Source organism: Cloeon dipterum, chromosome X, assembly GCF_949628265.1.
Source record: "Cloeon dipterum chromosome X, ieCloDipt1.1, whole genome shotgun sequence".
NCBI lineage: Eukaryota > Metazoa > Arthropoda > Insecta > Ephemeroptera > Baetidae > Cloeon > Cloeon dipterum.
In genome coordinates, this window is record NC_088790.1 from 21,320,441 (window position 1) to 21,347,944 (window position 27,504).

Sequence of the window (27,504 nt, forward strand, 5' to 3'; positions counted from 1 at the left end):
ATTTTCCCAGACAAATCAAATTCATGTTGAAATTCAAGATATTTTATTCAATAATCTTAAATCTTCGCGGACTTTCAAAAAGGTCAAGCATGACAAATTGTTCTCATCTAATTGAATTTTTCTCACAAAAATCATCATGAACAGACGAAAAATGACTGCCACTTTCGATTCTAAAACAACCCCCAAAAATTTGTAAAAGAACGACGAATTCTCACCATCATTTTTTTTTAATAATTTTTTAATCCTAAAGAGAGTAAAATACAGGCTTTGAACAGAGTTAAAATTTTTATTGGATCATATATGAAACAATAAAACGTAGAATTCAGAAGCTGACACAAATTCACAGATGAATGGACCATTAATTACACAATAATTAAATGCATGCACGTGATCTGGAATGGCGAGCAAATATGCGAGCAATGAGCACCAGCAGCCTTCCACAGCATATAGGACAGTTTTTCTGCCGCACCAGCAGCATTTTAATTCTTAATAAGGAGTTAATATTGCCGCGTTCTGACAACGACACAGGCGACGAGATAAATGCACAGTCAAGAGACATTCTTCAACAGCAATAACGTTTGTAACATCAACACACACTTTTCCGCACTTTCCAATTAACACAACAACGGTTATTAAGCGTATTGAAATTCCCCGTTGCTACAAATTAAACTACCTGATCACAATGGAAATTCACTCGGTGGTGTGAATGCACACAAAATTAAATGCGTGGCAGGAATGGCGTTCTCTCTCTTCTCTCACCAAACGATGAGCATTTCAAACCTTGGAGGAGGCGAGTTTCTGCACCGTCCTTACGCCAATCGGCTCTGCAAAGGGTGCTTGACGGAGCGAGGTGGCGCGCCGGGCCGACAATCAAATGCCCATGCACGCCTCTCGGGTGTTGGTGTTGCTCGGGGCGGTCGAGGGCGCGTACGGGTTTGCCCTGAGGCGACGCAGGTGCCTGATGTACGCCCTGATGGCCGAGTGCACATCCACGTTGGCGAAGCAGAACAAACAAGCGACGCAAAAGCCCTGCGAAACATAATTTGACCAAGAATTTTAATTAACAGATGCTAAAATGAATTAATTCACGTTACATGTTGGGGGAACTCAAAAATTATACAGAAAATCAATTTTGTGTTGGATTAAAACTACTTAAAATTAACTACTAATCAATGAAATACTTTTATTTTTAAGTAAATCGGGTTGTTTTATAGACGAATGCTTGATTTTTTTTTAGAAATCTCATCTTTTGCTTTGAAAAGAGTCATTCTCCTATTGAAATTTAGCAACAAAAGAAACCTGAAATGGTAGTATTTCAAGAATTATTGAACCGCACCTCTCTCTTTTAAACAATTATGTACAAACTGATATTATTTTGTCTGGATATGGCAATGTATGGGGCAAAATAGCCCTGCAGAACCATAATAAAGATTACTTTGAAATTCAAATGTGACGTTGTTTTTGTCTGGCTAATAAATCTAGAATGTCGATTTTTTTAGCTGTCATCTTCAGGAGTATCAAATGCTGAGCAAGAATCTGGAAGTTATAGGCCAATTTGACCGTACTTTAGGACTTAAGAAAGTACATAAAACCAACTAACAGTTAAATATTTATGTATGATAATTAAGAAAATTATTAATTCTCTGTCATTATAATCAAAAAAAAATTTTAAGTCAAATTTTATGCAAAAAATAAGTCTGAAATTTATAATGATTTTTTTAGATATTAATTTATTTAAGATACTTTTTAGCTTATTTTCAGGGTAAGTCATTTTCCTCTCATAAACAAAAACACGTCTGAAAACAGCCAGTCAACACCAAGTGACTCATAAATTAAAAGAATATCTCGAAATAACAATATTTTCACTCCTTCAATGTTTGCACGCGTGAAAAATAAAACTCAATGAGATTATCTTGCGGTCTGCTCTGCAATGAGATGGGCAAAAGGGTGGCAAAGTGCCATGCCAGTTTCCCACCGTGGAAAATTCAAAACTAATCTACGTTTAATGGGTTTGATGTAAAAAAAGTGTGCAAAAGAGTTGGGTTTCAACAACAGAAGTTAAAAGTTGGGTTTTCTCGTATACTCTTCTTTGAGTAGTAAACTTATATGGTTCTCTTGGATCAGCATATCGAGTTTCTTCCCTGGAATTGTTGAAAAAAGTATACAAAACATTTTATCCAAAGAAAACACAAATTTCGATTCGGGATCAGTGAGCTGACATCAGCAAGTCTAATCCTGTTGATGTTTACTGGGCCCAGCACATATTAAAATATAACTCCTTTATATTCGGTGTATGCGCATGCATGGAATTTCCTCTGTTATTAAATTAGGCTGCTTCGCTCCACAAAGACGCGCATACTAACTGCCGACACAACTAACTTTGCGTCAAGGAGCAGCTTAAGCAGAATTTTTGCTTGAACGAATTTTATTAAGAGAGGCCACGCTGGTTGCAATAAATGCTCATCAAGTAGAATTAGGAGTGCTGAAGAGACCCCGCGATGAAAGGAACGGAAGAGTAATTTCGGAACGACCTTTAATAAAAACCGGCAAACAGGTGCAGTGCAAACATCTTTTGTAATTGTGTTGCAAACCGCTCTGCCCGCAGAAATGTCGTTTCATTAAAAACGCTTCTCATTTGTCATCCGCGGTAATTGAAGCAGCCAGAAAGGGTTCACATCGTTTGCTACATGGGGTGGGCGAGCGAGTTTGGGGGCCGAGAGAAACGATACCTTGCTAGAAGCGTCTCAAGTGCAATTTGGCTCTCTAGTTATTTCACCTCGGAGACTCGAGGTGCTTCTAAATTGTTGTCAATTAACGAGCCAGCTAGATTTCTAACAAAAGACGCCGTCCTGGCAACGAACCAAATTTTTCCTTCTGCAGCCGCGTCTCGGCCCAGCAGCGGCAGAGCGAAATCATAGAAAGCAAGGCACAAAAGGAAGCTTTTATTTGCAACCCGAGATCTTGTTAGCGCTGAAAAAATAATTCGCGCGACATGTTAAAAAGCTTTCTCTTTTTAACAAACGAGTAAATAGTTTCTGCGGGCGAAAAGAAAATTAGAAGATTTTATTCCACTGCTATGCCTTTCCTCTACACAGCTTTTCAAATTGTGCAGCAATGCTCAACATCAAAGTCAAGAGGCTAGCTTTTTTCTTTTGACGAGCATTTCCTCGTCACTCAAGCCTCGAGGCGCATTAAGTGCTGCCCGCTGAAGGCACAGTGAGAGCTTTCATTGAACCACTAGATCACTCATGCCAGGAGGGCGTGAATTTATAGCAGTTGCAGAGTAGATAATCATGCGGTCGCATACCTTCCAAATACCGAATAGATTACTTGGGTGCCTTGTGAGCGAAATTCTCATAACACTAGTAGATCTCGGGATCCCAAAATAGCAATAATCGCAATTGAAATTGATTTCGCTTGCAAACTCTGCTATATGTCAACTGTATAATATGTAAAATGCAAAATTAAATTTTAAAAATAGCCTATTATAGTGAAAGTGATACAATATAATAAAACAGACGTTAGAAAAATGGACTATTCTTAATATTTATCAAGGATATATTAATAAAAATGATCATAAATATTACGTTCGTTATGGAAATCAGTGCATGATTAATATGACCTAATATAAAGATTGTATTTTTCCGGTGCATTTTCAGATAGTTAATCACGTTTAATTTAAGCATGTTTTGGTTACATATTAAGATTATTATTAATGTTGTAGTTCATTTCTACTTCTAGTTCACAAAAATTTGGATTTGAATCACAGATTTCGCGGATCATCTTCGTTTAATCTTTTTTTCATTATTGCTTTAGTCAAAAGAGATGGTATGGTCGTGATAGAATAACAGGTTTGTGCTGTGAAATTTTTTGAATGGTAATTTTCTCAATAAGATATTTTTATTTTGAGCCTCGGAAAAAATTTTCGAACAAGAAAAATTTCAAAATTTTGATTCATTTTCGTAAAAATTAATCAAGATTTTTTTGCTAGTGAAATCTCCTGAATGTGGTATTTCTTAAAGAGTTGAGCTAACCAAGGGTAGGGTAAGAATTGCATACACTAAAAAATTATTTTTTGGCAATAAATTTGCTAGATGAAATTTAACGTCGGGAGGATTAAAATAATAATTTTTCTGTCGAAAAGACCACTTAAAATCTCCAATAATACGAATCAAAAGACTAATTAAATCCGTGCAAAAGGTTCCAGGAAGTTTTTATTTTCATAAAAATGTATAGGATAAGAGCATGACGAGAAGTCCTCTAATTAGTGAATTCACAAGCCACTAATTTCATTCTTTCGGAAAAACGTTTTTGAAAACGAGAAAATTAATAGTTTTAGGTAAAAGATATGGTTTAAAAATTTAGATTAAAATTTAAAAAAATTCAGACCAATTAAAGGTGGACGTAGAGAAAATGAGTATTTTCAGACCTGCAGAGATACGACGAAGGCGCTGAAAATCTGGTAGAGCGTCTCGCCAGCTGCCCTGGGCTCAGGTCTGAAGGGAATGAGAATGTGGTGGATGCCGAACAGCGGCATCAGGATCAGGGTGGCTCTGACCGCCTTGCGCATGCCCCTCGGCGCGGGGTTGGAAGACCGAGGGTGCAGCTTGGTCAGCAGCACACGCACTACGTTGATCAGGAAGAAAAGGTTGGCCAGCATGGACAGCAGCACCGGTGCTGTCAGCAGCCAAGTGCTGTGGCTGTCTTCCATCCAGCACCTGAAATGTCAATGAGAATTCGGAAATTCGTTTAGTTTAGGGCTTCTGATGCTAATTTCTAAAATCACAATATGAAGAATGAATATCATTCTTTGTTTAGAATTGTCAAAAATTTGTTTTTACTTGCGTTATTCAAAAATTGCATGAAATTTCAAGCAATATGAGAAAAGGACATTTCCTGTTCCAGAATAACAAATTAAAATAATGTAGATAAAACACTCAATGACTAATGGCTTTATCATGTGAATGTGATGCATTTCTACATAACGTAATTCGCAAGAAACTGTGCCGAATTTCCGTAAGTCATATTGATTGATTTTTATATTTACAGTCTTATCATCGAATCATGAATCTTCTTAAAGATGACAGTTAAAGAGATAAAGTTTTTCCATTTTGGTTCTTCGTGAGGGAAACGATTCAATTTAATGGAAGCAAAGAACATAAAAGCTCGGCATTCGCCTAAAATCAAAATTGCAAATTATAAAAGTTAGTTAAGAATCTTAAGAAGTGAAGTAGTAACACACGTTTCTGGTTTTAGTTTTAAACCTTCAAATATGGTATCTTTAGAATCAACTTTGTTTATTGTTACTGGCCAGTAGAGCAACTTTGCCCCATATTTTTATGGAAATTTAAAAGTCAAATTTTTCTTTCAACTTGGTAGAAAGTCACAATGGTTGTTAAAATCAGAAATTGAATATTCTGAAACTTGAAACTAACCTCTCCGTTTCTTCGACGCCGTAGGCACGCACCAGGGCGTAGACGGTGGCCAGCAGGGCAGGAAGTACCCAGCCAACCGCGTAGAACCACCGCATGACGACGTCATCTTTGACGAAAACGACCACCAGCGCCAAGTGCAGGTGCATGCCCTCGCAGAACATCCACGCGTAGTTAGAGACCATCAGGTACTGTAGCAGGATGTGCAGACCCTGACACCAAAGCTGAAAATATTGGGGTGTCGTATATATTACATTAATAGTGCGGCTCATTGAATAGATTTTTGCTATTTAAAATCTATCCCATAAATCATTTTCCAATCTTGCACGCCGCTCAATCATGAAATACGACCCCCTCTCTGTATGCGATAACGATGCAGTGTATTGACTCTGAAAATATTTGCGGCGCTGTTGATTTACCAAACCAGCTTCCATCTGTTGGTGGCAATACCCCGCAAAAAATCGCCCCGTCGCTATCATAAATAACGATGAAAGCCTTTCATGTCGGAGATTCAGGGATAAAATCTACAATTTTGCAATTTTACGCTGGATGCGAGTGGGAAAATTGTTCCAAGGGAAAAGTTGGGTAATATTATACTCACGCTGTTTTTCTCGACGGTGCCGAGGTCTCCCACCACGAAATAATACCACACTATCCACATGAGATTGTTCAGGGCGAACGACGTGAAGAGCTGCACGTGGATGGCGATCCGCGTGCACTTGAGTGTCCTGATCACATGTCGGTGAAATTTAGTTAGTGATATAAAAACATAAACGTTCTACGTGGAAACTTACTTGAAGCAAGTGAAGAGGAGCAACGAAAGGACGAGGGCGACGAAAGAAATTGAGTATCCTGAGATGTAGAGAGTGTTGACTAGTTGTCTGAACTGGAAAATTGTTTCAGGCGTTGTATTTTTATTCGATTGCACTTACTCCGGCAAGTTTGATTAAAAGTGGGACTAAACTGATTAAGATAAGAGGTTATTCAAAGAAATTAGATAGTTAAAATTTTATATATATTTTGATTTTGAGGAATTGGTTGTGAGAACTGTGAGTTTTCAAAGTGTAGAAATAATTAAAAAAAACGTTTATCGTTGAAAATTTTATGCTGTGAAGATCGGAAAAGGGGAAAATTTCCCATTTTTGATCAATTTGAATAAAAATAATCTAAAATGTTTGAAAACCATCTGAATTTGAACTTCAATCCTGTTTTGTCAAAGAGAATAAGGCATTGCTGGAAACAATGTACAAAAACCAACTAAATAAACGACAAATTAAGGTCTTTCTCGAAAAATAAAAAACGTCTAAAACTCCCAACCATACTAATGGCTTATTTAAGGGCATTTAAAACATGTGTTTAATATTGTGAAACGTACAATGCTTCCGCAATGCCGAAAGTGAAGTCTCAAACCCACCTGTAGGTCTTCCACGTCGACACAGGTGGTATAATTAGACCAAGGATTGCCAGTGTCGGGGTGTCGGAACCATGTGCCATTCTCTGTACACTTTCGCAAGGCGAATCCTATCGGGAACAGAGAGGAAGCTCGTTAGACATGAGGGCTGCAATCAGTTTTGCGCGGCCGAGAACATTATAAGAACTATTATTTGTGTTTGACAGGCGCGTTCAGCGGGCGAAAAGCAATTAAGAGAATTACGTACAAGTAGGTTGCGTCAATCCAACTTTGGACAAAAAAAGGGGGCAATGACACTCACTCGTGGAGTCGAAGCCCGTAATGTACTTAGGGCAAGTTGAGACGGCCGTGATTCCTGGCAGGGTGTAGTCCCAGCAAGACCATCCGTCGAACGTCATCGGGCAAACACTGCTGAATTCGCCTGTCGGCACAAAGGATTCGCTTTAATTGAAGGAATGTAATCTGCAGCGGTTAAGGATTGGCACGTTTTGTTCTGAGTACCTCAAATGAATCTCTTTGATTGAATAACTATGCTGGCGGCGCATTCAACAATTGGATTATTTCGGTTCAATTAATTGATATGGGTACGTACAGAGGGATTTACGACGGTTTTTTAAATGATGCACATTTAAACCAAGAGCTTTTGATTTTAAAATGTATATTTTCGTTCATTAATCATTAATTAATAAGCCTGTATATCATATATTGAACATTATATGTTATCAAACGAGCATATATATATTTGCAATATTTGAATAGACCTGAACCAAATGGGGGAGAAAATTAAACATACACACCATACACAATTTTTGTGTGTATTCTGTGGTAATATTGAACTGATAACTAACGCTGTTTTCGATATAATTTGAAGTCTCTTTCAATTTTACTAATCAAATATAAAAGTTTAATCTAGGGTGTAGCATGTTGGACACACCGGTTCTCGTTAGACGAATGTCTAGCGTTTCAAAAAAGTCCTCGGTACGGAGGTAAGTGGCCCTTGAGTGGGCTGCGTCCCTGGGCGGCCTGGTGCGCCCATGTTATCCGTTCGCGGCGTTATCGGGACCAAGGTTTCAGCATTCGTGCTTGTACATTGCGCGCCCTTCCCGGTCCTCGTACAGGGATAAAAACAAAAATATAATAAATAAATAGATGAGGAAAGTTCAGCTCCAATCTTCAAAAACGTCATTTCAACAAGTCCAGAGAAAGGAAAAGTTCTTGTTATTGGAGAAGTCTCCTTTGCGTCAAACGTGGAAACACGATGCACATGATATGATATTCTTTCCTCTCCTAATCAGAACAGCAAAATCACAGATGATTTACCTTGTCGCACAAATGCCGGCGGCTGAGCCTTGTAGATCCGGTCGAGGCACTCGGCGTGGCGCTGGTGCAGGTACCATTTGGCGGGCGCACCAGCTCCAGGAGCTCGCAACATGCCGTACAAGTGCTTCAGAGCCTGCACACAGAGGAAAATGATCAACCGGATTCAATACTGTAAATCCGGTTTATAAATATATCACTCGCTCAACTCACAGGGGATTTAATAATAGCGATATTTAATTTAATCAAGAAGATTGAGTTACAGAAAATAGTACTTGTAAAAATATGCAGCAATACGGAAAAATAAACACCACACTATACACCAAGGATGCTGCATTTAATTTCAATTAAACATTATGACATCCTTGACATCTGCCTGCATTATCATCTACAAAAATTATCCAGTTTTTTGTGCGTTAAGGAAAGTAGTTCGATTTACACGAGTCTTCCACAAAATAGAAGACACACAGAATGTAATTTAAGCCTTTTAATTCCAAAATCTTTTTACTGACACTGAATTGAAATTCTGGAAGCTTATAACATTATTTTTTATTGATCTACATGTATATGAAATAATATTTGCAATAATTTCACATATTTTAAATAGAGGTTGTCAGAGCCACTCCAAAGCCCTCTCCAGAACACCTTTCAGACAAAGTTATATTCATAATATCAACGATATGAATTTAAAAAATGTAGGTCCTGAAATTGGAAAGCACGCCTGTCTGAATAAGTAATGTAGACTGTATTACAATATGTATAAAAATGCATATTTATTCTTTCGCTCAAAAGATAAAAGCGGCATTGTGGTGCAGTCAGTCGCAATCTTGCACGTCATTTCAAAGCGCCTGCCGCTGCTCGAGTAGGCAACCCGCGCGTCGCCAATGACACTGCGGTTGCACAGCCAACTTTCCGCCCCAATTAATTCTTAATTCACTCTCACCTCTACATGATTCTGCAGTAAGCCACACGCCGAGTAAGTCCAGTTTTGCAGCGGCTCCCAAACGCCCGCTGCTGTGCACTTGCGACTTACTGAAAACACAATTAATCCACCTAATTAACCTGAGTGTGAGTAGTTTGCTCGCCACAAAGAAAAATGCATTCAGATGAGCAAGCGCCTGGAAAATTGTCTCTCATTAACCCACAAAGGATTTTCAAAAGATTAATTTATCCCATCGGAATTATAATTCGTTGAGCTAGCGGAAAAATTGTCAAAGCTCAACAACCAAATTCAAATTTCCTTCTTGCAAGAAAAGGGCAACAATCAATTTAACAATTAAAACTTGTTTTTTGTTGAGCTATGCGCAATTTTACCGCCAATTAAGGTCGTTTCGTGATTTTTCGCTTACTATTAGGTATGTGTCATTTACTCGACTATATCAAAAACCTTTAACATTTGTCCCAAGCTATAAGTAACAAAAATTGTAATTAATAAGTCTTGCGCTGATAGTGTCCAATAAAAAATTATGATTAGAGGGTTTTAATTAAATCATTTCTTGTGGGAAATAAATTGATGTTGAATCTAAGAATAGCATTATTGAGCTATTGATAGATTATTTACGTCAGTGCCACCTGCACGGAATTCTCTCCACGAATAACAATTCATTTACAGAGGTAATCTAACTTTTAGTAATTGCTTTACCGTTGACCTGCTTGAAATACTGCGGGCACAAGTGCGTTGATTCATTTCCTGGCCATGTGGGCGGCCAGCATGACACGCCGTCAAAGTCAGCCGGGCACAGTGTTTGGTAGTTTTCGCCAAGGGCTGCAAACCACGTGTTATACATGTTGGAGTGCAAATTCACGTTCACTTAGACCACAACACGAACCTTTCCTGTATTCAATATGGAGGGTGGTGCAGTTGATGTGTTCGTTCAGTTGGTTAACCACAATCCGGTCGTCCAGCGATGGCATGTCCTGCAAAATGGTGCGAATGGAAGAAAATATCAAAACTCAATTACTATTAATTTATAATTTACTCGAATACCAATGCAATAAATTTAATTTTCTTTACATCTTTTGAGTGTTGTCACAATCTTATTAATTCCGCAAAACAATAGTGTGTGCAAAGGCATTTAGAAAAAATTGAGAAGTTCTAAAAGTGCTGCTGGCAATCACTACTGTTGGACAAAAACTCGCACGCTTACTCGTGACCTTTCCAATTTCCGCCAGATGTCTTGCACAGACATCTTTTGTGGTCTTTGTTACCATTTTTCCAAGAATTGTATAAGAAGTGACCCACGATCGACCATTGAAGGAAATTATTATTTCGTTTCGTCATTTCGAATCGAATACAAGCTTTAATAGAAAATGGCATTTTAATTTCAATTTTAGTATGGCCATTCTCGGTCAAAACAAATAAGCGAAGAGCGTTGGAGGCTAGGGGTGATAATTATTTCAGTTAAATGGAACACTTTGGTTCGATTCATCCCCTATAAACGTCCCGTTCAAACGCATGACACATTAAGATCTTTGTCATCATCAAAATATGTGTGCGTTATTATACTATCAAATAAATATGGGTTTGATTGATATTTAAAAAATTTACAGTCCTAACAATTAACTCAACATTTTGACAATTTCTTCAATTAACTGTTCAGAATTGGTCAAATTTCACTCAAAAAAATTAATAAATGGATTTTCAGTATATATACATAATGTTCACTTGATTTTGATTCCTCTTTTTTTTGCTCTTTTTATCCCTGTCCGTCCGAGGACCGGGAAGGGCGCGCTCTGCACTAGCACGAATGCTGAAACCCGGGTCCCAATAACACCGCGAACGGATAACATGGGCGCACCAGGCCGCACAGGGACCCAGCCCACTCAAGGGCCACTTGCCTCCGCACCGAGGACTGCATTGAAACGCTAGACATTCGTCCCGTGAAGCCAAATCACGCATGCTGGAAAGGTGAAAACCAGCAAGTAGCGAGTCGGCGCCGGTGCGCCTCCCAGCCCGTTGAGCAATTTGAGCATTTCGAGTCACTAAACAAACCTTTGCCATCTCTGACATTGGGTAGCCAGTATTAGATCTCCCAACTGCTCAAATACCTCTCATTGCTTTGACACTCCTGAGAGTGCCTTAACAATGCGAGCCAACAATGCGAGCCAACGTCTTGTTGCGATCATTTTAAAAGTGTGCGAATTATTATGAGATAATTCCGTATTATGATTTTCAATAGCAAGGAGACAATGCATGCCAACTTTGGAGCCAGGGAAATCACTTTTAGTGAATCTAAATAGATCTATAGATTTATAAGCAGGTATATAAATAGTGCTCGCTAGGACCACTTTATTCATGTAAAGGCAAAAAGGGGAATTGTCTGAATTTCGCCGTATCACTTAAACAGCACGAACTATTTGATATTTAAAACCAAATAATAACACTCGGTAAACATCCCACCAAAGCGCCAATGTTGAATTACGGGCGCTGCGCTTGAATCAAAATAAAATCATTTGAATTGATGGTAAACTTTGAATTTACGATCCGGTGGCGTGTTTACTCGGCTCGCGTCATAAAATTGCCTGTTTCCGTCGTGCCAGGCCTGAATTCGGTCCATTAAATTCGTCGTATAAACTTTATGCAAGCACTTTCATGCATTTTTCTCGCGCGCTGCCTCACGCACCCTCTTTGCTCCTCGCATATGTGGAAAAGCTAGGCTGCAATTATTTCCACAGTTATCGTGAGCGATTACACCGGCTTGCCAACGACGACAGCCATCAGCTAGCTCGGGCATAAAACGCCCTTTTTATGGGACCGACGCGTTGAGGAGCGGAAAGAAAACGCCTTTATGACTGAAAATTGCGCCTCGAGGGGTGCAAAATTTTTATGAAGCACAACAAAAATCATAATTCTTCCAGTAGCCCTCACGACTTGTGCGTCAGACCAAAATTAGAGCGCATACTTTTTTCAGCTCTGCTAATTTGCTCCTCCGGTGCGGCAGAAACTTTTTAGCACGGAAATTTCTCCAGTGAGGAAAGAGCTACCGTAGTATAATTTGAATCACCATCTTATTATTCGAAAGCATTTTTATGCTTGATTTTTCCCACTTTTCAACTTGTTTCCTTGAGAGTTGGCCTGGGAATTTCCGAACCAAGATCATATGTAAAGGCCCTAACGCAAAAGCAATCGCCAAGCAGGGAGTTGAATAATGGAGATAAGATATGTGCTCAGCGTTTGCGTCTTTCCAACAACTGGCGTCGCTTTGAATTCAAATCTCCGCCTCTGATGGAGATAAATATTTATTTTCTACAGAAGAGTGTGTCGCTGAAGCAGAAAGAGAGAAATAGTCCAATTTCGTGCGTGTTCCTACTGAGAGGCCGCTTAATAATGCGACGAAAGATCTCCCAACTTATTGCCCCTCGCCAAAAGGCCGCATTTCCGAGAGAGGAAAATATGAAGATTGGAATTTTTTTCTAAATTCGCGCTATAATAGTGCACATTTCTCCTGCCAACTTGCAAAACGCTGCGTGAAGGGGTGAAAAGCGAATATTCGTTTCTATCTTTCCGTGTCATCTGCAATTGTGCCTCTGTTGATGTGGATGAAAGTCATTGTGTCTGAGTCATTGAAGACTGAAACTCCGTTCTTTCTCTGACTGGTGCCCACGGGGTAGAGCTGAAAAAATTTCACCATCGGCGCCTCAAGTAACTAAATTTTATCTATTGTTAAAACTCCATAGCAAAAGTTTTAACGCTGGAAAAATTATAAATATCCTGCCATATTTTCAATGAAAGCTTGTTTAATACCTCTTTGTGTTATTAACAGAAAGAAAATCATTCAAATCTGCTAGCAGCAAAAGTTTTTCATCATCTCATACCAGAGAAGTCTTTCCTATTATCACCGATTTAATATCTGTCCAAGTGAACATTTCCTTTTGTTACAAGAAGTTGAGTGAATAGTAAAAGCAAAACGCTGTCGTTGCAAAAACGCTCCACTTTCTACTACATGTTTAATTTTATCCCAGGGATAGTCATCACGAACCAAAATTGATTTTCTCAGCACCAAACTTCCTCCTCCCAGTGTTAATATCGGACTCGGTCGGATTTTCTTGCGATGACATGCGATGCAAACTGACGGCGCACACAGATGAGCGGGAGTATTAATGAGATTAAAATGACGCTGAGCGCCGCTAATAGGACCGTCTAATGTTTCTTCTGTAATAATCTAGATTAATTTAGTGGAAAATTCACTTTCCTCAGGATTTCTCAGCGCAAGACAAAATACAATTGCATTGTTAAGAGCGTTTTATAATTGCTTTTCTTGTAGTTATTTTTGAGACAATTCAGCCTCACTCAACTATATATTTTCTCTTGTTATACAGAAGTTTGCAAAAGTTAAATTAGATTTCCCCTTTTGTGGTTATAACAAAACATTGTAAATTTGAAACATTTTTAACAGTTTTATAATAGGAAGCCTAAAAACGTCCGCTCTTGGCCATTTTGTAGGATGTACGAACTTATGTTTAAATAAATATTTCACGAATCGCGCTTCTTTCCAAAGGCAGCGAAATGTTCAAAAGAAAACGGGTCTATTTATTCATTCACGATGTTCTCCCAAAAGCGTTTCAATGAATGTTAACTTCGGAAAAAGTTTTTGCCTCCGTCAAGTTTCACGCATCATTCCCCCTGGTTGACGAGATTTATGGATTTTTTATGCCAAACACGAAATTTGACGGTGAATTCAAACAATCGAGGAAAATTTTGGCCGAAGATTAAGGGATGCGCGTGCGGTGTACAGAAATTCGAGTGAGCGGAGCTATTTTCGACTCGCGCCAGATGCTCAGCCTCGAATGATTAAAAGGCACCTTTAAGAGCACGATGAATGAAATCCCGAAGAGCTTTTACCTCCTCTCGGCGTGTTTCTCTTCCATGCTTTTCACTGAAGAACAGTTTGCTGCTTTGGGTGACAAAATTTCTATCATTCTATAGAAATCCCTAGGAGTTTGATGTACACGAAAAAGACATTATTCTTTTTAAATTGACGCAAGAAGAGACAACATTTCTCGATTTCCGTAACGTTCTCTTATAATATTATTCTTTAAGCTAAAAAAGGCAGATGCTGATAATAAATAGTTTTACGTAAATTGTAATGTTGAAATTTTTATAAAAGCGAGGCATTGATAAGTCTTAATTTAAAGATGCAAGATCAAGAAATACTTTTTATCGGCTCAGTCTTTGGCTATTTAATTCAAGGATAAAGAAAAAGGTCTAATAATGTTGCTTGCTTCTCTTCAATGCATATAAATTAGAGGTCAGAGTAACAGGATTTGGGTCCATTGTTGTATCCTGTACCTAATCTCATCTATTCAGAGGCACACGCCTTTCCTTTGTCATCTCCAAAAGTGCACAGTGGGCACACATTGGGCTGCGCTATTTTGTTAGTTCTTTACCGAGCAAATTAGATAACTTTTTTGGTTTCTTATCTCCAGACTTATATTAGTTTTAGTCGAATGAATATCAAGATAAAATGTTTCCATACTTGTATATCATGAAATTCTTAACAAAATATTAAAAAAATACTAAACAGGCGTTAAAAAAGTCGAGCGGTGATATTGAAAACGTCTTAACTTTTTCATTAAAAATAATTTTACTCTTCGTGCCTGTTCCATACGAGATAATTAGAGACGAGAATTTTACGTGCTGGAATATCGTCATATTTGCAGAGAAGTAAAAACAGTAATTTGCTTTGGAAACTGATGAACAAAAAACAATTGGCTTGTGTGTTGTGTGCCCATCAAGGACCAATATTGCTTTTGACATCTCATCATTCAAATTATTTATTTCGCAGCATGCGGACCAAAAAATGGATCGCTGTAGTTGGCTTGCAATAATTTGCCAAAAAAATTTGAACACACCTGTGGCTATGACCAAACAATTACGGAAACAGGTCTGCAAACAAGATCAAAACGTTCCAAAATATCTTTGAATGAGGTAACTGTAATTGTATATATGAGAAAATCTCAATGAGTAAATAATAACAAGGATTTATCTTTTATTATCGCCCCCAGTTTTTTATTCTGCAGCATTAGCTGAATGTGTGTGTACATTTTTAACACAAAATTTATTCCGACAAGGCACTCGGCTGAGTCGGCTGGCTGTTAGTAGTTGGAATTGGTTTCAAATACAAATCTCGTTGGAAGTTATCACCGGAGCGAGCTCTGGCAAAAACACACACGCACGCAAAAGCCAGTATCACCGTATGTGCACGCCGAAACCAATTTCGCGCCTTTTCAATCTTCCCAAGGGCATGCTAGTGTAGCAGTCGGCGCGTTTCAAATTCTGCGCTCTCGCGCCGCGCGTTGTCCGTCTAGTCTGGTGGCAACGCGATGCGGTTCTTTTTAAATATTCAGGACGTGTCTCGCAGATAATATTTTACACGCAGCGATGAACCCAAATGAAGGGCGCGCGGCGGGCGTGCGAAAAGAGAACAAGGAGCCTTTTCTCAAGTTAAACAAGAGGAAGTAGGTTGTCACTCCGCTTGCTAGGGAAATGCAAAAGGAAAGCGGAATGTGATGAAAAGCAGCAACAAAGCGGGCGCATCGCTATGTGAAAAATTTGTTTGCCTTTTTGGCGCATTTGTTTTTTTGAAGCGGAAAGCAAGCACTCCTTGAGCAAAATTTCTGGCTTTTATAATTAAATATTTATTGCACCATGGTTGCAACCAAGAACATTTTTTTTTAATTTAAAAAAACAGGGAAACTAAGGATTGACAAGCTGTGATCTCAAGGTGTAACCTGGCGTGGGATGGTATACTTTTAAGCTCCGTAGCTAACGTAGTTTACGTTAAGTGCGTGAATTCATTAAATTTAATTAGGAAATTTGAGTCAGGTTTTCCCTGACAATGTGTAAACGTAGTATTCCAAGAACTCATGTAAAATAAAAAAGGAAAATATTTGTCAGATTATTATTCTTAACATGAATTGATAAATTAATAGGGAAATTAAAATAGTTTCAAATTCTGTATAAGGTATAAGTACCGTTTACTAAGTCTTTCCAAAAGTTAGATGAAATATTGAAAATAACATAGTCTGGAAAAAAATTTACTTTGTACCGAATGTCGCACTCAGTTCGTCATTTCTATCTATAGCACTCAAGACAGAAAAATGCTGCCTTTATTGTCTGTCATGCCACTTTGCCTTCTAGACAAACTCGCATTACTCGCAATAAAAAAATCATAAGTCAAAGTCGAGGATATAAATGGAGACAACTCAGCTGGAAGACAACACTGTCTGCGACATTTTCAACCTGGGAAAAATATCATCCTTCCGCCGTCTACGTTGACGGCTGCTTTAATTTAGATAAGCGCGTCACCAATCCGAATAATTTGGCGTAATCCGCTCTTTCCGACGAAATGGGGTGAAGGTGTGGGATTTACGGCCTACAATTTCTGGTCTGTGCCGTGCTATCTCGTGCTGCGGAGTTTGATTTCGTTGGCAGGGCGGACGCGAATTGCGGTTTCGTTGCTGCATACGAGTCAAACTAACTGATTGTGATTAGTGTTGTTAGCGCGAACGTACAATCGAGGCCGAAACCATTATCGACAGTTTTGCTCCCACTTTTCATTCGTTAATCTAATTAACGCTCAATTGCAAGTGATGATTTGTTGTGACAAACTAAACAGAACATCAATTAGCGTTCAATTATTCTACTCTTGAAATACTATAATTTTATTTAAATTTCTCTCAATTTGTCCCCTTTAAAGCTTTGGTTGCGTCGAAAGCGTCAAAATTTCAACAAAATAGATTTTAAATTTTTATTGATTTATTAAGAAAGCAAGAGTTTTTATCTCAGAGCAAACGCCTCGTAAAACTGCAACAAAGAGCAAAATCCCTTAATAAATTCCTGTACTTGTGGCAAGATAAAGTGAGTCGCGGACGATATTGCTCCACTTTCCCAAGCGAGAGATGTTTCTTTTCCCACACAAATGGAAAGCACTCTTCCCACACCAGCGGAAGATGTATGCGCCCAGCATAATTTGCGCTCAGCGAAGTGAGGGTTCAAAGGGAGGGAAATATTAGGTCACGTCATCTATCTTGAATCGCAGGGGCCTTCTTTTGCCGCTTCATTTGTCATTCGCGCTTTCAACCTTCACTCATTCGATGGACGAACGGAATGTTTGATTTGTCAGCGCCTATCGTCATTTTTCGTTGCATCAGGAGTGTCAAAGGCTAACTCGTTTTCAACGTGGTGTCGTTTTTTATCCATTTTTTTATGGAAGTCTCGTTTTGCTAAATATTTCATCAAGCAGGAGCAACTATTAGAAGTTTGACTTATTTAAAAGAGAATTTCTTATAAGGCATTAATTAAGCTATTTAAACTGTTGTTGATTTTATATATGGTTGGAAAAAATTTCCACTTTAACTAATTCGACCCTCAAAAATCGATTGGTGTGCTCAGAAACTTCGTCTTTAAATTTAAATTTATACATTAATTAGACATCTTGAGAAGTTCCACCAACGGGTTTTAATAAAAACAAATACAGACTGTTTGCTGAAGAAAGATCTAGCTTAAATATGCTCATCACATGTACATGCAAATTGGGAGAGGTTTGCACTGTACATCGAAAGACGTCACCATTCTTGAGTTTTTTAATATATCAATTCAATTAAAGTAAATTGTCACACATATATAAATTTGAAAATACATATTTGAAATTTTAAACAACATTCTGGTTACATCCTACATCTTGTAAGAAATAATGCATACAGTAAAACAATACATCTAGTTGCCTGAGTGTTTACTGTAGTGGGTTTTAATTTCAGAATAATTCCTTGCTTTGATCATTTTCATAATTATACTGATTCATTAATTTAGATGCTGCCTTTTATGCTACACTCCGGTGACGTTGAATTCCCGATTAGAAGTTTGCAGTTTTTTCATCCCATGAAAGCACAATGAGGATATTCATTTTGTTTGGAAAATAGATTGATGCAAGGAAGGTTTGGAAAGAGTTTCATTATGGAAATTTGACAGTATTTTGCGTGATTCAGTTAAAAAATGTAGTAAAATGCGACGACCCTCTATTTTTAATCAAAGTGCAGCAAGTCGTAAAAGCTGCGGAGGCGGTGCTTGTTGGAAAACTCTGTCAGCACTTGGTGGCGGATTTATGGCTGAAAACTTTGGTTTGCACAACGCCGCCAGGTGCAGTATGAAAGTGTTGGTGCGAAAAACATAACACTGTACAGAGGTGAAGATGAAGATAACCGTCAGATTAACTCATGGCATTCATATGAGTGGAAGAGAGGAAAGCCACTCAAATCCGTGAAAAAATGTGTTCATTGAATTAAATAACAATATAAGAGTGAGACCATAACGAATATTTACAGATGTTAACTAGATTTCATTCAACTCACTTTTTTATAATTTCACTTGTATGGTGCATATTATTTGCATTCAAAGAAAAAAACACGAGTTCATGTAAGAGTAATTAAAATTAAGCACATCATACTCTAAATTATATAATGCACAACGTTAAGTTTATTTTACTTAAACAATATAAATTTATTTTAATAAAATTGCAACAATCGGGACGGTTAGTATTACACAACATTTAAGAGCGCTATGAAGCTCCTTCAAAATTTATATCCTTTTGTAAATAACTTTTTTAAATGGCAAAAAGTATTGATACTCATTTTATAAGCTTCAGCAATCGACGCATTGCGCATATTTCTCTTCCAAGAATAATTTGCAACATGCAGCAATTTTTTACAGTACACGTCAATCATGTTTCGCTTCAATTGCCCTGTTGTAAGCTGCAAACACAGTGCCATTTAGTCGAAGAAAGTTCTGGTTAGTAGTAATTACTTATTGATTTTAAGATTTCAGCTCTGCAATAACAGGTTTTGAAAAATATTCATTATCATCAAAATGTCTCTTAATTCAATGCTTATTGAAAATTATTTGGGATTTCTGATATAACCATTTCTTTGCATTTAATCTCGTTGTCGAGTACGTGGACTGGAGGGAACACAGATTTTCTCTTGCTTGGCTCCATTCTCCTGAAGCCTCAGCTGCAGTCTTTCTTTGTTGAGAGATTGGCTACAAGGAGATTTGATTGAATGTGGAAGAAATTGAATCGTGATTTGCTTACTCCGAATCTGTCCTTCAAATGTACTGATCACATTTATTTTAGTATATTGGTGAAACAGGGTGGATTTTTCTTCAATGATTTGTAATAATTCAATTGCATAATATCATCTATTCTTTCTTTCTTTATATCATCTATAGTTATTAATTTTTAGCATTGGTCTATAAGATTACATCGGTTTTTTGTTTTATTAGCAAAATACCTCAAAAAGGCAGTTGACTCGCATTGTTGAGTTATTGCTAGCAGAATGTCAATGCAGTGGCTGATTTTCTTAGCATTATTTAAAATATCTAACACCGGCTGCTCTATGTCAAAGATGGCAAAAGGTGGCTAGTTAAGTGACTCAAAATGCTCAAATAGCTCAACCGGCTGTGAGGCGCACCGGCGCCGACCCGCCCCTTACTGGTTTACGCACCTTTCCAGCGGCTGTAGAGACAAATGTCTGGCGTTTCAATGAAAGACCTCAGTGCGGGGAGGCGAAAAGATGGCCACATGGGGCCCAAAAGCTACGGCCACTCGGGCCCCATGTTATCCACTCGGCGGTGTTATTGGCACCTGCGGCAAACTCATAGCTCACGGGAAGTGCTGAACAAATTTTAATTTTTCAAATGATATATTTATCCGTTTGTGAGAGATGGGTTTAATTTTTTATTTTAAATATTTTTAATAACCATATATTCAAGTTGCCAAAATAATCATGAAGAGATGCTTTGATCGTGACGCTTTTGATGCTTTATAGTGTATTTTGAAATCACAGTGAAAACTTTGTTAATGAACGGACGAAATTGAATACTAACCGTGCTCCGAGCGTACGCAGGGGCAAAATTGGAATCGTGGTATATTTACGTTAGCAAGGCCGGCAGGATAGCGAGCCGGCCATGTGCCGAAGAAGAGGGCCGTTTGTTGATGGATCAACGCACTGATTATTATGATTGCTGGCTGGCGCAAAAAGGACCACACGCTGTTGCTCTGCGTGGTAATGCGTCCGGATTGTGGATTATAGACGCGGCAAACAATTCGGAAAAAGGATTATTAGCTGATGGTTAAAGTATACAAAGAGGCGTATTTATTCTGATCGATCAATTACAGCCAGCTTGGCTGCTTTTGAGGCTAAAACAAACACTATAACAGTTTGGCGAAACAGGGATGAAAATGGCGTAATTGCTTTCGATTTCATCCAGCTGCGCCAGGCCTTCAACCTCAGCTGCCTTGAGGCTTATAGTAGAACATCCCGAGTTTTCCGTGGCTTTCCCTATTATTACTGTTAACCCACTGTAGAATTCACTGAGAGCAGAATTTTACAGCAAAAAGGTTTAATGTCATGCGTCGAAGCGCTCAGTCAAACGTGGACGGTAGGGTGTAGGTATATTAAATATACATATATCGTCTGCATGCGGGTGTTTCCACTACAGTTAATTGGGGCCCGCAAGTAGTCACAAGACCGACCATAAAGTTCCGTTGTGGTTTGCAAATATGCCTGTCAGCAAGCTCTTTGGATCTATTTTAGACGAACTCTTTGAAGCTTAAACCATTTTTGTGTTGATCTTGTCGGCTTTGCGTTCAACAAGCTATGAAATCAGCTCTTACGAAATTCTACCAATTCCTTCCATCTCAAGAAGTTAAAGAAATCCAAATTAATTTTCCAAATATTTTAACAATTAAATTGAAAACAAAACTGGTTTTGTGTTTGCAGGAAAAATTAATTGAAGTTAACACGCACTAACTCTATGGATATTTGGACTAAAATAAACAGACCGGTCCGCCAGATTTTGATTGCGATGGGCAAAGTTCATTGAGACAGAGACGAAGCGCTTTCCGCCCCATTCATTCGGCCTGGGTTTACGACTCAGCAACGCAAACAAGTCGTGTGTTTTGGTACCAGACTTAATTGCGAAATTGCGCAACAACACAGAGCCCCTTTTCCTCTCCTGTTTCCCTCTCCAGCGATATTATGTACTTTCGCTAATCTCGCAGACAGAGCGTAAACCAAATCTAGAGCCAGCTTTTGCGGGATGTATTATTGTGCGTTGTTTGCCACCACGGATGAGGGACGAAAATTCAGGTATTTTGGCAATGCAGCCGTAACAAGCATAAATTTATGGGCATTTAATTTCAACCACTGGTTCGCCTGTATTCCTACTGTCGGCAATATGACAATAAGTAGATAAATATATAGCTCGCAATTTAGCTTTCCTGACATATTAAAAATACCAACAGGCATTAAAAACTTGTAAAAACTGGTTTAACCGATGTTTAAATGAAAATGTGATGTACAAAAATTTTTATTTTGCTTGTTAAATTGCAGCACATTAAATGTACTAAATTACATATAAAATACACCTCACTAGTTTATTCATCCACCGCTCAAACGTAACGAGAAATATATTGCCGAAAATAAGCTAATCGAGCGTATCTCAGCAGCTCGAAATAAAAGGCCCTCGAATCGGATTAAGCCCTCTCTGTAGGGGTGACAAATTGCACGATTTCAACTCGATTGGTCTCGATCATAAAGTCGAAATCGAAACCTCTGCAGTGTGCGCAGCCTTCGCTGGCAAATAACTCATTTTGCCCTATCACATATTTTTTAGCCTGCTCTTAAATAACCTACGGACACGACGTGAGATTGCTGCGAAAGTTATCTCCTAAACCTTTTTCCCACCGGATAATCGTTTTTATTCACGCGGCTGGAGATTAATTTCGAGCCTGTGCAAAAAATATCGCACAGCAACCTCCGGCGGTAGAGTCTTTTCGCCGAAGCACGTGTGATACGATAGGTTTTGGTAGGTAAGCTCGCTCGGCTCAATTTGTCAAGGGTGGTCGGGGTCGGCCTCGAAATAAGCAATCGTCTTTTTTCATTTCCCGCTCTGGAACTGCAGTGGGCGAGAAGCCAGCCATAAGCGAGATGGATGTCATTAGTTTGCCGCTAATCAAGCAAAATGACACCAAATTGATTCTTTTCCAGGATATTTTCGACCTTTTTGCACACTATACCATATTTTATGTATTACTAAATTTGAATCCGTGAAATTGATAACTGGCTTTAACTCATAAGTTTGGAGTGCGGCCAAATGACTAATAAACTAAATCTGCTGGCGAGGCTTCTGTTCACACGGTAAAAATAAATGCCAGGGGAAACGTCGAAGAAATGAACTCCATCATTTGTGGCGTTAATGACGAAGAAAGTCCACACATCTAGCAGTGTCTAAGGTTTAATGAAGTGCGTGCCAAAATGGCGGTATAGGCAGCCTCTCGGGTTTCTCCACCTCGAAATTGAAACTAGACCCCGGCACAAAAAATGGCCTCTCTACCTAAGACTAGGTCAAAATCTCCTCTTAATCCACCATCCACCATAACGTTAAAAATTTTCCTCCATTTTTCTATCAACACCAATTATTTCATTAGAATTATTTATGTCACTTAACCGTGCTTTTAAGGGAAATTACTATATCCCCCCCCCCCCCCCTAAATACTCTTTGAACTCTGAAACGCAGCATTAGCACCTCACTTGTATTAACCGCCCATATACAATGCACCTTTTGACTAAAAGAGCCTTGTTGTTTCTGACGCACTGGGAGAATTCATAAAGCAAAACTGCCTAAAATAGCTCTATTATAATTGCGTTTCTCGAAAGAGGGAGCAGGGAGCGGAGCAGTATGGGTTCTGTCCTGCTGTGAGAGTATTCGCCATCGTTCTTCCATTGTTGCGATGTGGATAAGGTGTTTACAAACGTGGTTTCAAATAAAGCTTTCTGGCACATAAAAGCAGCGAATAAAAGAGGAAAACAATAAAAACATATTATTCCGGCGGGCCTTTTGACTGAAGCGGCAGTGATCGTATATCTGTCGTTCATTTCGGGAATAGCCTGCAAGTTCAGTTCGCATGAGAAAGCAGAACTGCCAATGTCAGCATTTGCTAGCGGCGAAACCTAAAATAACGCCTTCAAACCGCGCGGAAGAGGAGCTAATCAAGTTCAGAGCCGCTGAGCAGGAAAATAATGCATCATCTCCCAAGACGTTTACAAGAAGAGACTTCAAGGTGTTACCAGAAACTCACCTTGGTGAAAATAACTGAATCAAATCAGAATTTACACGCGATTGATCCAGAACGTGTGCTTCGATGAGAAAGTGAATCACTGTTAAGTTTGCAAGACTACTGATGTTTATCGGGCAGCTGTTGAAAATAAATACCCACAAATTTCTGGAGAAGTGTTTATTTCTTTTCATTTTGTCACTCTTAAAAATTGCTTTTATTTTGTTGAAATTAACTGAAAAAATAAGTACTTAAACCAGAAAAATAAGCACTTGATTCTAAAGGAGACAACGCATTTTATGCAACAAACGATGGAAAGAACAAAGTTATAGCAATTTTCATGCTGTAGTCAACCGGCGCACTTTGTCATTCTTGTTGAGTGGCCGCGGTGCGGACCGTTACAGGAAGTACTGCTCCGATTCTCTCGATAACTAGAGACTTGATTATATTGCCCTTCTGTGCACAAGAAAATTTTCAAAAGTTGGAAAAAATGACGACTTTTTCTCAACGAGAATTATTTATCAGCTCATTAAAATTTGTCCCAAAAAGCTTCTATAAAACACTTCCAATTTTGTTTCTTTCGATGTATACAACACACATATCGCTCAAAATTTATGGAAGCAATTGACTGCATAGTTTTTAGCAATAATTTATCATCAATAACAACATAATTTTATAATTATTAAATTAAATTTTTTATATATCATAAATATTTGGTAAGAGCAGTTCATATGCTTGAAAACTGTGACATTGATTAAAAATTTGCTAGTGATATGGCAACAAAAAGGAAATGGAGTAGATAAATTCTCAGTGCATCTTTTTGTGAAAAATATCTCATTTTTAACCAAGGATAAATGAAAAATAAACAAACTCGCCTTATTTTGAGCGTTTTGAGAAGAAATGTCCCAAAGGCATAAAAGAAAAAAATCCATTTGCGGGTCCAGAATGAACCCTATGCAAAGAGTAATATAGTAAAAACTTTTTTAAGAGTAGATATTCTCAACTGTTCACTTCCATGCCCAAGAGACGGATTGTTGTTGAAAAAAAATGAAGGCTTCCTTTTTTCCCTTCGTCGGTGTTTGTTCTTTTCTGCAGAGCCAGAGTGGTGCGTACTATTTATTTGAGGAAATCAAAAGTGCTGAAAGAGCCGCTCTCACTCGCTAGTTTTTTCGCTCTTTCGCCGTCTGCGTGCCTTGCGGCTGTTTGTTTGCCTTCATTGGCGCCTCGGAAGGTGCAAGGGCGGTCTTTTCGACACTTGACACCGTCCTAATGGAATGTTTATCCAACCGAACCAGCCAGTTGGGTGTGTGTTTAATTAGCAGCCGAGCCACCCCGCACGTTAGAAGGCCCTATTATCCCCTAGACATGTATTCATTCATTAGTCAACCGCCAATTGCCGAAAAGAAAAAAATTTATTACGCACAGCATTAAAAAACAGGGTTCTCCTTTACAGCCCGTTTAAAGAACACGTAGTAAAGCTTGTCACATAACAGCCTAATTAACTTCTTTTTTTTATTAATGAGGAGAATACAGTTTTGCTGCAGAGCAATCCAAGCTGCAAATTTCTTACGCAAAAGAAAACGGAATCCATATTTTTCTAATAAATAGAGAATTTGCTTTTCATGAAAATAAAATCCAAGGTTTTTCTAGAAATCAGCATTTCAGTTTTTCGATCAATACTCTCCAGGGAATATCTCATCGAAACTTGAACAACTTGAGACTGCAAAAGAAATTCTGTAAGCAACAAAGAAGATTTTATCAAGCACGAAGCAACTTTATGATCAGTGCTTCAATATATATTAATTTAATATTATTTTCGAAGATCTCAAGACAATTAAGACTCAAGAAAGCAACAAGGTAAAATCTCCTCCGAGGATTTACGGTTGTAGATTGTGAGATAAAATAATTAGCGATACGACGGAGCAGCATGATTTTCCCCTATCCTGAGACGTAGCTTTCTCAGTGGTTAAAAGTCAGAGTCAAGTAATATTTTAAATCTAGCGTTGATCGTGCGTGAAGTAGCAAAGCAATTTAAATAAAAAGGGAGACAAAACTATGCCAGACTATGTCTTACCTTGTGACATTTTGGACAAACAAAAATGGAAAGCAGGATTTTAATTGATGTCTTAAGAGTCTGAAATTTAAAATAAAAAATCTTAAAAAGAGGTAAAAATTGAAAGTTTTAATTTTTTACTTTCACTGTGTAACCTCACTCAGTGAATTTCCTTGCTGAAAATTCAAATCAAACAGGGGAAAGGCAATAAAATTATTTCATGCTATTGTATTGTAAACCGTGTTGTATCGCACGGAAACCATATCTCTAGCTTTTATAGGCACTTTTAACATCAAGTATAAGTTCCGACAGTGAAACAACTTGCTTTCGGCTATAAACCTGCTACTAAAAAACGAGTGGCAGTCCAATATTATTGCATTATTGAAAACGTGAGCAGAGGCGCCAGAGGCCATCTTCTAAAATTCTATTGAACCCATGGCCTCCAGAGTTATATGTGCAAAACCTTAAATCTACTGCAAATCGTTATGATGCAGGAAACAATTTTCTTAACTAACAATGAAGCAACATTAAATGCAAAATAATGCACCAATCCAACCTAAAAATCCCTTTATTTGATACGTCCAATTTAATAAAGCAATAAAATAAACCTGAAGTGTCAACTTTCCGCATATGCTTTTGATTTGAGCTAAAGAAGAAATGTATTTTTTTTAGAAAGGGTGAACCAAAAACAACGTTTAAGTTTATATGTATTTCTAAACATAAAAAGTCAAATAGAATGTTGTTATTTGTAACAAAGGGAACATTTTCAACCTATTCTTTGCAAATACTGGCTGCTTACAAATAGCTCTTATATTGTTCGGGAACGGAAAATGTAGCCTCCTACGGTCGTGCAACAAGGTAAGTGCGCAAACAGAAACTGTAACGAGCGTAGGTAGATAGCTACGTCTTTTCTTAGAAGTCTGCGAACAACTTTTGGGTTTTAGTAGCACGATTAATCCACGTCATCCAAAGTTTGCACTTCAATTTCAGTTTGAGCTAAAAAATTTGATAAATTTACGAAAGCTGTAGCAAACGTTTTCTTTAAAAAAAAAGTCGGTTAAAAAAGTGCAAGAATCTGTTTGATCGCATGAATGTTGTTTTCATACCCAGAAGAATTCGGATTATAATCATATTGTAGGCTTTAACAATACCTTTCTTAGAGACCACCACATAAAATTCACAATCTTAAGTTAAGAAGTACAAATACCTACCACGAGCGAATTAAAAGTCGCACCTTGAGCATATCGCCATAATCGAGACAAACGCAGGAACACATCCATCTGCTGCGACTCCCACTCGCATTTTCTTTACACAAGCTTAGTAGAGAGCATAACAACGCAATCCTCTTGGGAGAAATTAATACGGAAGCCTCGAAACAATCGAACTTAGCCGGGTTTGACTAGGGTGTTTCATTAATTTAGTCGGAATTGAGCTGACAGTCGTGCGAATTTACATGTAAGCAGCAGTGCGAGCAAAATGGTTTGCAACAACAGCAGCAATCAATTTTCATTAGCATCTCCTTGGAACGGAAACCGTTTGCAGGCTCTTATAGTCTTAATAAAAGAACAAAAGCAACACGTTTTCAATGTAATTTTAAGAAGAATGGATAGTAAATTAGTTTTCCTGGTTCAGAAAATTTATCTTTTTTATTCCTCTGCTGCTCAGGCTGAGATGATACAAAAATATTTCAGTCATTAGCTTTGATTGTTTTTATGCAAATCTGTTGTATGATAATATTCCACTTCTTGAAAGTGTTTGTCTTTCTAGATCGAAATTCACCAAGGGGAAGATAAACAAGACTAAGGAAATTTTGAAAGCACTCACCACGTATTGTATTTTTCTGACCCGTAAAGAAGACCAAGAAAACAATCCGCTAAATGCACTGGAAGCTGCGGAGGAGCACTGCGCGAGGCTGGCGCGAATGAGCGAGTGAGTGCATCTCGGCGGCTGGAACGCGCCCTTCCGCACCCCCGACTCGCCGGTTGCCGCTCGGGGAAGGAGGGGGCGTGCGCACTCGTCCGAACATTTTTTCGTCCACACTATCTGTCTTCATTAGCTCTCTTTTGGTCCGTTTCCGGCGTATTACTGATGAGACCGTCCGCAAACACACGCCTCTGATTTCTTCCTATGTGTATTGATTGCGTGTCTGTGAGATTTTTGATTTGCGCGACTCGCAAG

At 38.4% G+C, this 27,504-nt stretch overlaps 1 protein-coding gene across 1 annotated transcript; it reads right to left on the bottom strand.

Annotated features, from left to right (window-relative positions):
• Window positions 1–277: 277 nt before the first annotated feature.
• On the bottom strand, window positions 278–27,301 carry LOC135946864 (calcitonin gene-related peptide type 1 receptor-like). The gene is made up of 12 exons (XM_065495299.1): window positions 27,151–27,301; window positions 9,990–10,077; window positions 9,803–9,925; window positions 9,104–9,192; window positions 8,164–8,296; window positions 7,145–7,264; window positions 6,847–6,953; window positions 6,227–6,318; window positions 6,034–6,160; window positions 5,436–5,656; window positions 4,430–4,718; window positions 278–1,029 (listed from the first exon to the last, which is right to left on the bottom strand). Exons 2-12 carry the CDS (start codon window positions 10,072–10,074, stop codon window positions 871–873), a joined length of 1,545 nt encoding a protein of 514 aa, XP_065351371.1. The 5' UTR covers window positions 10,075–10,077; window positions 27,151–27,301; the 3' UTR covers window positions 278–870.
• Window positions 27,302–27,504: the final 203 nt, after the last annotated feature.

Coding starts and splice junctions, on each gene's coding strand:
- LOC135946864 (XM_065495299.1), bottom strand. CDS start 10,074: ATGCCATCGCTGGACGACCGGATTGTGGTTAACCAACTGAACGAACAC. Junction 9,193..9,802: donor GTATTTCAAGCAGGTCAACG/GTAAAGCAATTA, acceptor TTGTGTTTTCAG/TAAGTCGCAAGTGCACAGCA. Junction 6,954..7,144: donor TACGGGCTTCGACTCCACGA/GTGAGTGTCATT, acceptor TGTTCCCGATAG/GATTCGCCTTGCGAAAGTGT.